This window comes from Mobula hypostoma, chromosome 3 (assembly GCF_963921235.1).
Source record: "Mobula hypostoma chromosome 3, sMobHyp1.1, whole genome shotgun sequence".
In the NCBI taxonomy this organism is placed as follows: Eukaryota; Metazoa; Chordata; class Chondrichthyes; order Myliobatiformes; family Myliobatidae; genus Mobula; species Mobula hypostoma.
The window spans coordinates 60,757,349-60,774,939 of record NC_086099.1 but is presented as its reverse complement, the minus strand read 5'-3'; the positions used below and the strand labels follow the sequence as shown (position 1 = coordinate 60,774,939).

At 37.9% G+C, this 17,591-nt stretch overlaps 2 protein-coding genes across 11 annotated transcripts in view; one reads left to right on the top strand and one right to left on the bottom strand.

Moving 5' to 3' along the window:
* The window catches only part of fip1l1a (FIP1 like 1a (S. cerevisiae)), a 94,641-nt gene extending 92,037 nt beyond the window's left edge, over positions 1-2,604 (top strand). For 2 of the 5 annotated variants that reach the window (XM_063043144.1, XM_063043146.1), the window contains 2 exons: positions 339-494; positions 2,232-2,602. In XM_063043144.1, coding sequence (XP_062899214.1) covers positions 339-494; positions 2,232-2,376 — 301 coding nt within the window. In that variant the 3' untranslated portion in view covers positions 2,377-2,602. Of the gene's footprint in view, positions 1-338; positions 495-2,231 lie in introns of all 5 variants that reach the window. The other 3 variants (XM_063043145.1, XM_063043142.1, XM_063043147.1) reach the window with 3 other exon arrangements.
* Positions 2,605-2,796: 192 nt separating this feature from the next.
* Positions 2,797-17,591, bottom strand: part of lnx1 (ligand of numb-protein X 1) — a 182,071-nt gene continuing 167,276 nt past the window's right edge. For all 6 annotated transcript variants that reach the window (XM_063043136.1, XM_063043139.1, XM_063043140.1 and 3 more), the window contains 2 exons: positions 8,758-8,916; positions 2,797-4,012 (listed from right to left, as the gene is read on the bottom strand). In XM_063043136.1, coding sequence (XP_062899206.1) covers positions 3,877-4,012; positions 8,758-8,916 — 295 coding nt within the window. In that variant the 3' untranslated portion in view covers positions 2,797-3,876. The remainder of the gene's footprint in view (positions 4,013-8,757; positions 8,917-17,591) is intronic.

Here is a 17,591-nt window from a genome sequence, read left to right as displayed (position 1 = left end):
CTAATTCTGCTCCTATGTCTTGGTTTGTTTTCTGTTTTGATTCTTTTGCTAATGTTTGTTTAGTGTGTCTGCCCAAGTATATGACTATTCGATTAATTATTTTGATCACCTTAGAAGGTACAAAAGCAATTTGCTAGAAGCTTGCTATTGTTGATCCAGCTGTTGTCTGCTGGACATTGATTTTATTTGAGCAAATTGTAGTAAAGAAAAGTGGACTATCATGCTATGAGCATATCACCACTGCACATGAGTTAGTTTGATAGAAATTGAAAAGTGTTCTAAAGCGTATCTCATTTTTTAAAAAATACAAGTCTTCAACCTTTGTTTCCCCTCCACAGTGAAGAAAGTCGATATAGACACAGAGAATACTCTTCAGATAAAGGTTATGATCGTGATTACCATCACCGAGATAAAGGTAGCAGGGAAAAAGAAGACAGGCACAAAGAACGCCGACACCGTGACAAAGAGGAGGGGAGACACAAATCTTCCAGAAGGTAACAAAATCTCAAACTGAGTTGCTTCTTCTTTCTTTCAAGTTGAACTTTTCTTCAAACTCTTTCTTTCAAGTTAGACTGCTTTCCTACAGCATAGTATTCTAACTTGCCTATCAGACATAAATGAGACAGAGATAATATAGCCAAAATAGTGCTAAAATACTGATTAGAGTTATTGGTTGCATTGGTCCACATTTTGCGAGGAGTTATCAGCATTTTGCCTTGGAACTGTCAGCGTATTTGCTAAGTTTCTCACCCCAGCCAAGTGATCCTGTTGATCAGAACTGCACGTTCACACTGGGGTGAAGTTCTGATGAAGTTGTGTACTTGACTCAGATTGGTGTGTGAGTGATATGTTTTAGTTCATCGGGTAAAAAGTGCAGGGAAAGAGAAATGTTTCACTGGTATTTGAATCCAACTGGAGAAGTGTTTGAGTGAATCAAATCGCTAAGGCTGTACTTAATTTTTAAACTAATCAGGTAGCAGAGGGATGGATTCTGCATGGGAAAATTTAAAACACTGAAGAGGGCAAAGGAAAAGCACGTAATTTAACACTATAAATCAGGAGATAGGTGCATGCAGCAAAAATATTACAATAATTATAGTAGGATTTTAATCTAGTTTAGAGTAAACAATCCACATTACTGATAAAAGCGTGGAGGATGAATTAAAGAAATGTGATGAGAGAATTTCTACATCAGTATGTTGAACCGATGGAGGTACAAGCTATATAAGCTAATGTGTATTGAGAAAGGATCTAGTAGCTAAGTGACCTTAAGGAACAGTGAAGATAATTTAATGGAATTTGAACATGAAAACCTAAAGTTATTTAGTGTCTTTGTCTCTCTCGCTCTCTCCCTCTCTCTCGGGTGCTCGCTGTCTCTCTGCTTTTACAGATACCGCCTGACAAGAGACAAAGGGATTGAGGACATTCCAATTGAGATTTTACATCAGTATGTGAAATGTCAGCTATCCCTGTACCTCACGGATGTAGCCTGACCCACTGAGTTCTTTCAGCAGTTTTATCTTTGCTCGAAATCCCAGCATCTGCCATCTCGTGTATCTGTATTTGTACATTCATAAAGCTGTTCATAACGTTCACACAAGAGTACAGAAACAAATTTGGAGTACATAATTATGGGGATAATGTACTTTTGTGGATCAAGGATTGATTAATGAACAAAAAAGATCATAGACTCCACAGCTGAGTTTTAGGTTGAAAGGCTATGATCAGTAGGGCACTACAAGCTAGGTGGGCTGAGAGGAGCATACAGAAAGCCTTCAGGGAGACCAGGTGGCAGAGATGTGGAGTATATGATAAGGTGAAGATAGAGATTCAGATGATAGAGATGACATTGGCTGCCTCAGACCTGACAGTGAAGGCTTGTTAGTCTAAATTCAAGCTGGAATCACCATTGAATCATCATCATTTTGTGCCATGTCCTGATGTAGGCGATCATGGTTTTCCATCTGTCTTTAATCTGAGAAGATCTAATGAGCTCTTCAAAACTTTTGCCTGTCCATCCCTTGAAGTAATGCACGTATGTCACCCAAGGTGCCATTGAGTACGACTGTAACTTTCTTCTATTTATAACAATTGTGTGGATTTGACTTTTCACCCTAACACTTAACAGTTGTATTTTAAAATTTAATGTCACACCTGATTTTTGTGAATGGTTACACTTGAGAAATAGAATAGGGAAAGTCCTTAGTAATCATTTTTGTCTTGCATCGCAGCAGTAGAAGACGCCATGACAGTGAAGAAGTAGATGGCCACAAACGACATAAACACAAGAAATCAAAGCGAAGCAAGGAAGATAAAGAAGCCAGTGAAGAGCGTTCCCAAGAACCAGAGCCAAGTGAAGCTGCTAACAGTAATTAGATATCTGGGTCTTTGGCTGTTGGCTACGTTGTTACTAAAAATAGGAAGAAAAATGTTGGAAATGCTTGAAATATCATTCAGGTAATGGCAAATCTCATCTGAATTTCTGAAGACGGCAGAACTTCAGTAATTTGAAAGACTGTTGAAGAGTGGTGCTTCTCAGCACCAATTGTGTTGTTAAAAACTGAATTACTATGTTTGTATTAGTTTATTGAAGATGAATAAAATTTCTGCACTCTTGTTTAGAAATAGGTGTTTTATTTGACAGTTTATTGGAGCCATAGCATTCCGTTTAAAAAAAAAAACATTTTACTCTTGCAGTAATTGTTATTAGTCCTGGACACATTTATGAGATTTAGCCCAGCTATAAAAATAACCGTACCTTGTTCTGGAGGTATAACGATGCTTTTAGATAGCTGACAGAGAGAATAAGTTACGAATGGGCAGGAATTATGTGGACATAAGACTGCAGTTTCATAGAGCCAAACTAACGAATTGCAGCACTCTTCACTTGTGGCCCTTCTGTTTTAAACCACTCACCGCTGCTGCAGCCAGAAAATCCCCACTCATTAGGATCTTCACTGAAAATTGCATGGTTTGTTGTTACTTGACTTTAATTGATGTTCATGTTTTTTGTTGCTTTAAACATTCAGTGTGATTTCAAGTGAATTTATTTATTTTATTAATTTTATTTGTTTTTTAATGAGCTGATTTGGATCATAGACAGTTAGAAACACTGAGCACTATCAAGGCAGGTTGCGGGCAAACCTTTTGCTTCTGCTAGACTGGACCTAGTGTGATCTAGCCCCACTGTACTCTATTTTGCAGCACCACTTTTCATGAATATAGAATATGAATTGAGCCAATAAGGTGATGGAAGCCAAGTGATGATATTTTATCCAAACTTTAAATAGCAGAACATGCTTCATAAAACTACACCAAATTTGTTAGGCCGCAATGTTTCCTGCTTATGTAGACCATGCAAAAATGCTGTATCATTTATAGACGAGATAGTATGGTTTTTTTTCAGTCAGACTGCTAAATGTAAGACCATTATTTCACGGAGGTAAGATTTATTGTCATAGTAATTTATTCTTACAAGAGCATTCTTTTCCAAAATAAAGGAATTATTTTGATAAACAACAGTTATAGAGAAACCATATACCAACGAACCTGAAATAGTTTGATACTTTGCAATCTGAAATGCAATAGTAAAAACTTCAATCCTGCCCAACAAACTTAAAATTGCATTTCCTGATATCCATTAATGCATTTGAATTTATTTTTTTAATTCCAAACCATCCTGTCCCATTTAAGTTTTTAAAAAATAATTTTTACTTCAGAAAGTATAACTTGTAGAGATTCATGGGTACTTGAGGTGTTTTAGAAAGGCAGCAGAATTAATTGTACTGCCACTTGAGTAACAACATTTAAAATTATATGGTTCCTTTGTTGAATCATTCGCTTTGACTAATTTTATTCTATATTCATAACACCATTCTAGAGACGGGTGCCAGGCCAAGATGCCACAGTAAGAGTAACCTTTCCTTTGATTTCTTTGAGCATTTTCACCATACAGGAATGGCTTATTCCAGAGGTGCTTCTGCCATTGACTGCCAAAATTACATCTCCACACCTATAAGAAGATAAAGTATACATGAAACTTAGTAACTTGTTAATATCAATTTTAAATTAACATTATTACAAAATGAGAATAGGTTAACTTTACTTTGGTAACCTACAGTAAACAATGCTCTGGGTTCTGATATTGAGTTTATATTTTGTTGATCATCAAATAAAGTGCTTCTGCCCCTGTAAACAGCAGGGATTCCTTCTCTATCTCCATCTAAACTGTTCATCCAGTGTTTTAAAGTTCCACATTTTAGAGGCCAGTTGTTTTGAAATATGACAAAACTATACACTGGATCTGTGAGGTAAGATTATCAAGTTGCTTGGATATTGTTTTAGTTTTCATTGGCAAATTCCAAATTTATTTGGCTTCAATCCAAATAAAAAGGGTGTAAAGAAAAATAGTGGATCAGGTGGGAGGGAGGAGTTAGATTGATCTAGGAGTGGGGTAAAGGGTCAGCTCAACATTATGGGGTGAAGGCCTGAGCTGCACTGTTCTAAGTTCTCTAATGACATCTGGGTAAAAATCAGCTTTTGAATAGCTCAAATTCAGTGAGTTGAAGATGAAAATCAAGTCTGGCCATCTGGTGATAAATTTAGTTTTGATATTTAGAGAATGAAGGGTATTAATGTGGAAAACTAACACTGAGGTGTTGGATCACCATGATCTTACTAAATGGCAGAGCAGATCTACAGGGCATTATGGCTTACTTGTACTAACATTTTCTTAGGTAGTTGTGTACTGTATGATGTAAAAAGGGTCTCAAAATTAGGAAAATTATTTTTTCTTTAAAGTTGCCATTAACACCTTTTGTTATATTGAGATGCATTAGATCAGCTATTTTAATAGTGTTACATTGCTGGGTCAATTTGTGTGTTTCCTATTCAACCACGATCAACACAACACTTCTAAGTGTTTCAGGCTCTTCCACAAGGCACAAAGTACATGTAGTCTTGTTAGGAATGTTTAAAGGAGTGCTGTACAATGGTCAGTTGAAGCTGAGTTGGTATTTCCTCTGTCAGATTAATTATATTTAAAAAGATAATTGTAGATAATGATCCTCAAGTTCAAGACTGAGTTGATAATAGACTATGTGAATTCTTCTAAGCTTCAGTAAATATGGAAATATGGTAGATCAATGTAAAATACTGAATTCAGTGGCAAATTTGATTGAACATTTCAAAGTAATTCTTCAAGAGCAAGTGATATAAATGAGCAAAGGTGTTTTCCTGAGTGAAATTAATTTTCTTGGGTGAAATCATAAATGTTAACTCCAAGTAAGACTGCAAGTTTTTAAAATAGTTTCATACTATAGGATATTCAACCATTGTACTTAAGAACATAAGAAATGGCAAAAGACTAGTTTACTCCTCCAATCAAGATCATGGTTAATATTCTACCTTAATGTTTTCTTGTACTATCTCTATCTCTTTCCCTTTAACGTCCAGAAATCTATCAACTGTTATTTTAAAATTAACTCAATAACTAAGGACTCCAAGGATTCACCCTTTCAGAAGAAATTTCTTTTTAGCTTACTTGATCACCTTTATCCTATTATTCTTTTTATGATCTTCTGTTATTACACCCCTCTCTATCTATTCCTGCACCTACCACCACCACAAATTTTTGGCTTAATTGCTGGTAGTTCCATGTTTTCTTCTCTGCCTCCTTTCTTAAGTAGTTGTATGACATTTGCTGTCCTCTGATCCACTGGATCAATTCATTTCCATATGATGCTAGCTTTACAGTTAAATATTCTATATTTTGTGTTTAAAGCTAGCTGTTCTATTAGAGACTTCCTAATTCCTCAAATAAAATATTGCCACTATCCTTAAGATAATTGCCACATGGCATCTTTAGGTAGACTGCAACTTTTTTCTAACATTTTATTCATTTTAAGATTCATAAAATTTAGTACATTTTAAAGAGGTAAAACACCAAACTTCATTCTCATCGTTATCTTTTCCTTGTATCTGCAACATTTGTGTTTTCACTGAGTTCTTTCTAATTATATTTTAATTTATGAATAGTCTAGCAATATGAGAATGTTATTGGAGCAGCTTTTTCAAATTAAAGCATGTTCATTTATAATTTTGTATTAGCATCTACTGTGGTGTCAAGAGGAGTTAGTTGTATGTCAAGTATATTTTTGAATAGATGTAGCATAAAATCAAATTCCTGTATAATATCATATTATTTATTCTTTGAGTAACCATGATAGAAATTGTCTTTCTGCTTGGGTAATCATTACATCTGCTTAGAAGAGAATATCAGATTGTTTCTATCTTAAAATAGTAATATGCTGCATCAGGCTGTTTACAGAACAGCCTTGTCTTCCATTTTGCAGCATGAAAAAATATTTACACAAGTGGAATTGGGTTTAGCTTCAAAGTTTATCACTAATATAGTAGCACTGACTTTTGGCACTTAAAGGATTGCATTTTGTTGAACAGACTCAAGCAGGAGTTTGTGGATGTCATATTTGAGAAATATCCAACAGAGCGCTTCATTTTTGATTCTGTGTTGGATTAGATATTTTTGCTTTAATTGTGCACTAGTCTGCATCTTGATTATAACAGATGGAAATTAAAACATTCATCTTACTTTTCCATTTGTAGCACTCTAATTTACACTTTTAGTGACACAAGTTAGTTCAGTTATTAATAAATTTGTCTCCATCAGAAAAGGTTCAAAGCTCACTGCAGTGATTGCCTTACTCTTCAAACTGTGTTAATCCAAATTTGCATTGGAAAATACCTGTAAGATGCTTTCAGACTTGGGATGTATTTAAGAAAGATCTCTCAGTAAGGACTGAGAGTTCGTACGATTTCTTAACCCACATCTTCCAAATAGAAAATCCTTCGTGGAATTTTGCTGAGTGAAAATTGTCATTTTTGCCTCCATAACAGAGAACACATTAAACAATTAATTGTTTGTATTTTTTTTTTCTCATGCTACATAGGCAAAAACAGCATTCTGGATGCTGAAAATATTCATCAAATTGGGCAGTATCTGTGAACATTGAAAGAAGTTAATATTTCGGGTTGAAAACCTTTCATCAGAACTGGTGAAAAGTGTTTGATGTGACATATTAACTTTTCCTTTTTTAAAATACAATTTTAGTAATTTTTCTTATGCAAAGTATATTTGCATACCAGGTCAATAACGGGTATTTTTCATAAATCAGCCATATCTGTGTGTGTGTAGTTTAATTCAAATTTAAGAAATTGGCAAATCATTATTATTCCATCTTGCTTCATTGCTGTCTAAAATGCTACTTGTAGAATAAACGGTCACCAATTTTCACTTATTTATATATCTGTCAATTTGCTATGAGTTCATGATTTTAAACACGTTTTACCGTCCATAATGGGGAAAATAAATCAAAGTGTACCTGATAATTTTGCAGGGTTCTTGGGCATCCATGGACCAGATAGGTTCCATTTAATGTCTTGATAATCTTAAATTTGATACTTAATTTTTTTTTACAGATTTACTGTATAAAATTATGATTTCATTGGTTACTGTCAAAGTGTAATGTGTTGGTTAGGAATAGAATGAGTTTCTTGCACATGTCACCATTTTTTTAAGCCTTATACTATAGGTTAAATACTATAAAAATTGTTTCTTATTTTTCCCTGTGTAATGTTCACAAACGGTTGGAAAAAGATAACCTTTCCTGCTCTATAGTGGGGTTGGACATTCAGATCCTCATTGAATTAATGCATACACCCATATCAAATTACATTACCAAACTTAATTATTTGGAATTTAGAAGGGTACAACATATTGAAAATTAAAAGCTGTAAAGTAGTAATTAATGTTAAATCTTTAAAATTAAACATTAAATCATTAGGTTTATGCTTCCTTGACTTGTTATGTACATTGGTGTTGCCTCTAATTGATACAGACAGCATTAATACTGGTTAAATTAATAAAACAATTCATAGTGATTAAATGCAATTTTTAAGATTTTGTTTTTAATGGAGTTTGGACTACCAATACAAAACTAAGAGGCAATGTGGGCTTGGGAAATGCAGTGAGAATTTATGGAGATAAGTAGGTTATGGGCAAGGAACATGGTAGAGGGAATATAATGTGGAAAATTTGTAGATAAAGCAGAAATTTGTTTTTAACGGTGAGCCATTAAAAGATGGTGGTGTTTAGAGAGAGCTTGGTAGCATTGTACATGAGTCACTGAAGGTTGACCGGTACTATAGTAATTTGAAAACAAATGCTATGTTGAGCATCACTGCAAGAGGACTAGGATACAAGATGAAGATGTTATACTAAAAATACACTATGTGCAGATCTGTTGTATGAGGAAAGGTTAAGTAAACTAGGCCTGTATTCTCAGGATAAGAAGAATGAGATCAATAAAGACCTAGTAGATTACCATGATATTTTTCCCTTATATAAGCTGTCTGAAAACAAGGATTAGAGTCTCAAAATAAAGTAAAAATTGGGAAGGAACCTCTTCAGCCAGATTGGAATACTGTCCCCAAGAAGGTTATGATATCAGCACTGAGAATATTGGGTGGGGTGGGGGAAGAGAATGATAATAGTTTAGGTTTTAAGGAATGTGAATTATGGGGTTAGTACAGGATAGTGGCACTAAAGTAAAATACTGTTTTAATCTTGACCTTGTTGAATGGTGGAGCAGACACAAGGAGCAAACAGCCATCTCTTGTTTTATTGATGTTCTTGTAATAACTATAAAACAAAAGTACTTTAAATCTCTTGTGTGTTACCTCAGTCTGCCATCATTGTGAGCTGGCATTCCATTAACAATGGACTTTATGAAAAATGGCTGGTTGCCATGGTTTTCTTCATATCCACCTACAATGCTGAATCCCAAACTTCCAGATGTATTTCTTTTCAATTCTATATCTTTGCACAAATAAAGATACCTAGAATGGCATAAGAAATTAAATATAACATGTTTCTCCATTTCTCATTTGAATAACATAATTATGCAAACAGTAGTTGGACCTACTTATAGTTCAGCACTCAGTCTAACAACCAGTCAAGATTTACAGGATTTGTATAATTTAGAGAGTTACCAAAGGAACATTTTTCAATATTATTTTTAGTGTTTGATATGGCGGATGAATGTGCAGCTGAAGAGTTGGTGCAGAGTTTCAGATGGGGATCTCTTCTGGGGAGGATATAACTTGTACAAAAGAAATGGGTTACGCCTGAACTTCGGACCAATAGCCATGCAGGCAGGTTTGCTATAGCTACTGGTGAGAATTTAAAAACGCAAACAATAGGAATTCTGCAGATGCTGGAAATTCAAGCAACACACATCAAAGTTGCTGGTGAATGCACTAGGCCAGGCAGCATCTCTAGGAAGAGGTACAGTTGACGTTTCAGGCCGAGACCCTTCGTCCCCTGCTGCGTTCACCAGCAACTTTGGTGAGAATTTTAACTAGGTTGGCAGATGGATATGAACCAAAGTGATAGGAGAAATGATGGAGCAGTTGGTTTAAAGATAGATACAATGTGTAGAGAGACTGAGGAAGTATAGGTTGTGGGGGAGAAAACAAAAATGCAGTTACTTAGATGGGTTGAAATGTGTCTACTGCACAAAGTATCAGGAGCAAGGGCATGGATCAGTACATGGAACTATGACATTATGTCATTACAGAAGTTTGGCAGTCATAAGAGCAGAAATAGCTGCTGGATGTTCCAGGGTTTACATGTTTCAAAAGGGACGGGGTGGGGGATAAAAGAGGTGGGAGAGTGGCATTGTTAATCAAGGATAATATAATAGCTGCAGAAAAGGAGGATGTGGTGGGGGGATCTTCTGTTGAGTCAGTGTGGGTGGAAGTCAGAAACAGGAAGAAAATAATCATTCTTTTGGGAGTTTTCTGTACCCCAAGTAGCAGCAGAGCCACTCGGGAGGCAGATTTTGGAAAGGTTCAAAAGGTTTATTGTCAGGGGTGACTTCAGCATTTGGAGAAGTAAAATCTGATTAGCAATACTCAGCATGGCTTTATGAGGGGCAGGTTATGAAAGGTAAAGCAGTAGATGGATTTTACTGCAAACAACAGGAATTCTGCAGACGCTGGAAATTCAAGCAACACACATCAAAGTTGCTGGTGAGAAGGGTCTCGGCCTGAAACATCGACTGCACCTCTTCCTACAGATGCTGCTTGGCCTGCTGCGTTCACCAGCAACTTTGATGTGTGTTGTTAGATGGATTTTACTAAAGCATTTGACAAGTTTCCCCACAGTAGCAGAAATTCGGGAGGCATGGGATCCAGGGATTTAGAATTGGCTTACCTACAGAAGGCAGTGGATGGCACATAGATTTAGCATATTCTGTCTGGAAGTCAGTGATCAATCGTGTTTGGCAGGTTCTGTTCTGGGACTCTTGTTCTTTGTGATTTTGTAAATGATTCGGAAGAGGGAGTTGTAAGTTTGCAGATGGCACAGAAGTTGGTGGTGGTGTGGATAGTGTAAAAAGTAGTTGTAGGTAACCATGGGACATTGATAGGATGCAGAGCTGGGTTGAGGGGTGGCAAATGGATTTCAATCTAGAGAAATGTGAAGTGATATAATTTGGAGGGTTAAACTTGAAAGCAGGGTACAAGGTTAATGGCAGGGTTGTTAGCAGTATGCATCGATACCACAAAGTTGCCACATAAATTGATAAGGTGGTTAAGAAGGTATATGGTGTATTGGCCTTCATTAGTCTGTGGATTGAGTTCAAGTGCTGTATGGTAATATTGCAGCTGTATAAAACCACACATGGAGTATTGGGTTTAGTTCTGGTCACCTTATAGGAAACATGTGGAAGCTTTAGAGAGGGTGCTAAGGAGATTTACCAGGATGCTGCCTGGATTAGAAAGCATTTCTTATGGGAAAGGTTGAGTGAGCTAGGGCTTTTCTTTTATTTGGAGCAAAGGAGGATCTATGGAATTGATTGCCACCGGTGGCTGTGAAGGCCAAGTCATTAGGTGTATTTAAGGCAGAGGTTGATGGATTCTTGATTAGTCAAGGTGTGAAAAGTTGCAGGCAGAAGGATGGAGAATGAGGTTGAGAGGGAAATGGATCATGATGAAATGGTGGAACAGGCTCAATGGACCAATGGCATAATTCTGCTCCTTTTTCTTATGGAGGATGAATGGTGACTTGATAGAGGTGTATACGATGATAAGACACATATATTTGGTGGACAGTTAGCACCTTTTTTTCAGGCCAGAATGGCTAATGTGAGAGGGCATAATTTTAAGGTGATTGAAGTAAAGTATGGGGTGGGGGGGAATCGTCAGAGGTAGTTTCCATTTTAAACACAGAGTGGTGGGTGCAAGAAATGCACTGCCATAGAAGGTAGAAACAGATGCATTAGGGATATTTAAAGAGACAGACTTGCACTTGCAAGAAAGGAAAATGGAGGGCTATACGCGAGGGAAGTGTTAGATCGATCTTGGAGTAGGTTAAAAGATATGGACACCATTGTGGGCTAAATGTCCTGTACAGTGTTGTATTGTTCTATGTGTATTTCTTTTGATATCTTATAATAGTTAATCATTCCATGCTGTGGAAACAAGCATTCTATATTTGGGGTTGTATGCCCTTTCTAATACCTGATGGCACATTTACTGCAGTATACATCCTCGTGAAGAAAAACTGGATGTTATCTCACATCTGTTTCAATGATTTTTTGAAGAAATGGAGAAAAAATAGATATTAAATTGAATATCCAGAGCCAAAATTATGGAACATTCAGTTCAATGAGTAACTCGTCCCCAAATCTATCATTTGGAGCCTAGACAAAAGTCAATCTCACTTTTTCAGTTCTCAAACCTGTAATGATTGGTGGATGTAAGGGTAGGTTGGTGCCCATTCTTTTTCTCATCAGATAAAAAGCCTTTTGAACCTCACACTGTCCATTCACTTAAAGTTTCAAACCTGAAAGCTACTCTGATCCCTATTACTGAAAAACACTGAGCTTCCTTTGTTGACTAATTCTCATCTCTAGTTTTACTTGCTGTGAAAGCATATTGAATGTTTGTAAAACTCCTAAATATTCAAAATTAAATCTAAAAGTGCATTATTAATAATTAAATACTAACAATTTCAAACAAACACAGACGCAGGAAACTTCTGGAATCTGGAGCAACACAGAATGCTGGAGGAACTCAGCAGAACAGGTATTACCTAAGGAAGGAAATTTCACGTCAAGGCACGTCAGCTGGACTGGAAAGACAAGGGAGATGGCCAGAATAAAAAGATGGAAGCGGTGAATCAATGTGGTTGCTGGGGTGGGGGTGTTGGGGGGTGGTGGAGTTGATAGGTGAAAATGATAAAGGGCTAGAGATGATATCTGATAAGAGGAAAGTGTGTTCAACATTTAGATGTGTTCAATTAACTATTAAATTAAACTTGATAGACCAAAAAGTGAGTGCCTGGATGGGCATATATACATTTGGCTGACATCAGTAAAGATGCAGGGTTTCAAACCTTAACATCAACAATTCCTTTCCTCCTAACGAGGGTGCTTGACCTGTTGAGTGCTTACTCGTCCAGCTGATTGTTGGACTATTAGCACCATGGCTGACATTGATGTACTTCAGAATACAGGGTAATATTTTGAAATGTGTAGATTAATACAAAATTTGGAACACTGAAGAAAATAGTAACAGGAATATATGTGCTCGTGGCTAATGTACATTTTTTTGTTACATTTTCGTACAAAGAATGATAAGGAACACCAGAAAATGATACAGTTTTAAAGAGAGTGACACTAACATCAGGGTACTTAATGCAAATCTCGAAAAGTAGCTGAATAAATTAACAGCTCTTAAAGCACAAGTGATTATGTTTTACAGAACTATAGCATACAGGACCTCCAGGGTGGTAATCTCAGGATTGCTACCTGTGCTACGTGCCAGTGAGAGTAAGAATAGGATGCTCTGGAGGATGAACAAGTGGCTGAGGAACTGGTGTAGGGGGCAGGGTTCCAAATTTCAGGATCATTGGGACCTCTTCTGGGGCAGGTGGGACCTGTACGAGAGACGGGTTACACTTGAACTACAGGGAGACCAATATCCTTTCAGGGAGGTTTGTTAGTGCTATTGAGGAGGCTTTAAACTAGATTTGCAGGGGGATGGGAACCAGCGTGCCAGAGCTGACAGTGTGGCTGGGGTGAAAATAAATGATGTTAAAAGTTCAAGCAAATCCGCTAATGGAAAGGTTGTGAGTGGTGGTAAAAATCTTCTGAGGTGTATATATTTCAATGCTAGGAGTATTGCGGGGAAGGCGGATGAGTTGAGGGCGTGGATTGACACGTGGAATTACGACATTATAGCAATTAGTAAAACTTGGCTACAGGAGGGGCAGGACTGGCAGCTTAATATTCCAGGGTTCCGATGTTTCAGATGTGATTGAGGCAGAGGAATGAAAGGTGGGGGAGTAGCATTGCTTGTTAGGGAAAATATTACAGCAGTGCTCAGGCAGGACAGATTAGAGGGCTTGTCTACTGAGTCCTTATGGGTGGAGCTGAGAAATGGGAAAGGTATGGCCACATTAGTGGGATTGTATTACAGACCACCCAATAGTCAATGAGAATTGGAAGAGCAAACCTGCAGAGAGATAGCAGGCAACTGCAGGAAACATAAATTTGTGGTGGTAGGGGATTTTAATTTTCCATATATTGATTGGGACTCCCATACTGTTAGGGGTCTAGATGGTTTAGAGTTTGTAAAATGTATTTAGGAAAGTTTTCTAAATCAATATATAGAGGGACCAACTAGAGGGGATGCAATATTGGATCTCCTATTAGGAAATGAGTTAGGACAAGTGACGGAAGTCTGTGTAGGGAAGCACTTTGGTTCCAGTGATCATACCACCATTAGTTTCAACTTGATCATGGACAAGGATAGATCTGGTCCTAGGGTTGAGGTTCTGAACTGGAAGAAGGCCAAATTTGAAGAAATGAGAAAGGATCTAAAAAGTGTGGATTGGGACAGGTTGTTCTCTGGCAAAGATGTGATCGGTAGGTGGGAAGCCTTCAAAGGAGAAATTTTGAGAGTGAAGAGTTTGTATGTTCCTGTCAGGATTAAAGGCAAAGTGAATAGGAATAAGGAACCTTGGTTCTCAAGGGATATTGCAACTCTGATAAAGAAGAAGAGGGAGTTGTATGACATGTATAGGAAACAGGGAGTAAATAAGGTGCTTGAGGAGTATAAGAAGTGCAAGAAAATACTCGAAAGAAATCAGGAGGGCTAAAAGAAGACATGAGGTTGCCTTGGCAGTCAAAGTGAAGGATAATCCTAAGAGCTTTTACAGGTATATTAAGAGCAAAAGGATTGTAAGGGATAAAATTGGTCCTCTTGAAGATCAGTGTGGTCGGCTATGTGTGGAACCAAAGGAAATGGGGGAGATCTTAAATAGGTTTTTTGTGTCTGTATTTACTAAGGAAACTGGCATGAAGTCTATGGAATTAAGGGAAACAAGTAGTGAGATCATGGAAACTGTACAGATTGAGAAGGAGGAGGTGCTTGCTGTCTTGAGGAAAATTAAAGTGGATAAATCCCCGGGACGTGACAGGGTGTTCCCTTGGTCCTTGAAGGAGACTAGTGTTGAAATTGCAGGGGCCCTGGCAGAAATATTTAAAATGTCGCTGTCTACAGGTGAGGTGCCAGAGGATTGGAGAGTGGCTCATGTTCCGTTGTTTAAAAAAGGATCGAAAAGTAATCTGGGAAATTATAGGCTGGTAAGCTTAACATCGGTAGTTGGTAAGTTATTGGAGGGAGTACTAAGAGACAGAATCTACAAGCATTTGGATAGACGGACTTATTAGAGAGAGTCAACATGGCTTTGTGCGTGGTAGGTCATGTTTGACCAATCTATTGAAGTTTTTCGAGGAGGTTACCAGGAAAGTGGATGAAGGGAAGGCAGTGGATATTGTCTACATGGACTTCAGTAAGGCCTTTGACAAGGTCCCGCATGGGAGGTTAGTTAGGAAAATTCAGTCACTAGGTATACATGGAGAGGTGGTAAATTGGATTAGACATTGGCTCAATGGAAGAAGCCAAAGAGTGGTAGTAGAGAATTGCTTCTCCGAGTGGAGGCCTGTGACTAGTGGTGCTACAGGGATCAGTGCTGGGTCCATTGTTATTTGTCATCTATATCAATGATCTGGATGATAATGTGGTAAATTGGATCAGCAAATTTGCTGATGATACAAAGATTGGAGGTATGGTAGACAGTGAGGAAGGTTTTCAGAGCCTGCAGAGGGACTTGGACCAGCTGGAAAAATGGACTGAAAAATGGTAGATGGAATTTAATACAGACAAGTGTGAGGTATTGCACGTTGGAAGGACAAACCAAGGTAGAACATACAGAGTTAATGGTAAGGCACTGAGGAGTGCAGTGGAACAGAGGGATCTGGGAATACAGATACAAAATTCCCTAAAAGTGGTGTCACATGTAGATAGGGTTGTAAAGAAAGCTTTTGGTACATTGGCCTTTATAAATCAGAGTATAAGAGCTGGAATGTTATGATGAGGTTGTATAAGGTATTGGTGAGGCCGAATCTGGAGTTTGTGTTCAGTTTTGGTCACCAAATTACAAGGATATAAATAAGGTTGAAAGAGTGCAGAGAAGGTTTACAAGGATGTTGCCGGGACTTGAGAAACTCAGTTACAGAGAAAGGTTGAATAGGTTAGGACTTTATTCCCTGGAGCATAGAAGAATGAGGGGAGATTTGATAGAGGTATATAAAATTATGATGGGTATAGATAGAGTGAATGCAAGCAGGCTTTTTCCACTGAGGCAAAGGGAGAAAAAAACCAGAGGACGGGGTGAGGGGGGAAAAGTTTAAAGGGAACATTAGTGGGGGGCTTCTTCACACAGAGAGTGGTGGGAGTATGGAATGAGCTGCCAGACGAGGTGGTAAATGTGGGTTCTTTTTTAACATTTAAGAATAAATTGGACAGATACATGGATGGGAGATGTATGGAGGGATATGGTCCGTGTGCAGGTCAGTGGGACTAGGCAGAAAATAGTTCGGCACAGCCAAGAAGGGCCAAAAGGCCTGTTTCTGTGCTGTAGTTTTTTCTATGGTTTCTAAAAGGCTAGGATGTTAATTTATACCCATATTTGGTTATTTGATTTCAGTAATTAGATGTTTTTTTCATAGATGAAGATCAATACAAAAAGATAATAGCTTTAGAGTGACTGAAAAATACTAAGATGATATAAGGCAATCCACACAGTGAATGCATGTTATAATCCACAATCTACACCTACCCATTCACTTACATTAAGGGCCCCAAACATTCCTTCCTGGTGAGGCAGCACTTCACCTGCAAAACTGTTGGGGATTGTCGACTGTGTCTGGTCCGGTGCCCCCGATTGGTGAAACCCATTGTAAATTGGCAGGTCTCTTTGTCAATCATCTCCGCTTCATCCACCAAAAGTGGAATTCCCTGGTGGCCAACCATTTTAATTCCTATTCCCACTCCTGTTCCAACATGTTGGTCTATGGGCTCCTCTTTTCCCACAATGAAGCTACTCATCAGCGAGGGTGGAGACTCAACACCTCATATTCCTTCTAGATAGTCTCCAACATGATGGCGTGAACATCAATTTCTCCTTCCCCTTCCTTCTTCACTCTAGCCTCTTCTCATCTAGTGCCTCTACTTCCCTCTCTCTCATAGTCCACTCTTCTATCAGGTTCCTTCCTTTCCAGCCGTTTACCTTTCCCAGCCACCTTGCTTCACCTATCATCTTCTAATTATCCTCCTTGCCCTCCAGTAACCTTTTTATTCTAGCTTCTTCCCCCTTCCTTTCAAGTCCTGAAGAAGGGTCTCAGCCCAAAATGATTTGTTTATCCATCTCCATGAATGCTGCCTGACCTGCCCTGCTAGTTCCTCCACCATTTTGTGTGTGTGTTGTCGTTGATTTCCAACATCTTCAGAATTTCTTGAGTCAATTAAGATGATAGATACAAATTGAATAATAGCCTTAGAACAGAATTTTGAGAATGTAGGGCTATGGACAGTGCAGTGGGATTTACGACGTCACCCTTTAGAAATGATGACGCCAATCCAATGGGCTAAATAGCTTCCAATTGTACTATGCCATCCTATGATAAACAAGACTGTTTTGCTAGGCACGGCTTAGTGTTAAAGGACTATGTACAGCACATTGCTTTGGCAGTTTAGTCCAGCAGAATTGTGAATATGTATTTTTATCTGATGTTGCGTTAAACATGATTCTTAAAAGTTCCTGAAATAGTAATTGACATGAGTCCATTCTCTACACATGTCAGCAAGACCTCTGCAGCAAACCACAATACTTGCATTCCTGTACTGGACGTGGTGAGGACAAAATCAATCCCAACTGAACAAATATTTAAACTGTAAATGTTCCATGTGTTGTTTAAATATTCTTTACAACTGTCATAAAGTACAAAATAAGTGATAATAGGTTTGGACAAGATGTGAAATACCAAGGAGCAGAGCCAGGCATTCAAAATATTTGATACAATACTTATCTTCTTGTGAGTTATATGATGCTTGTTTACAAGCAAGTCTGCAGCTGTCAACTCCAGCCTGACTACTACAAA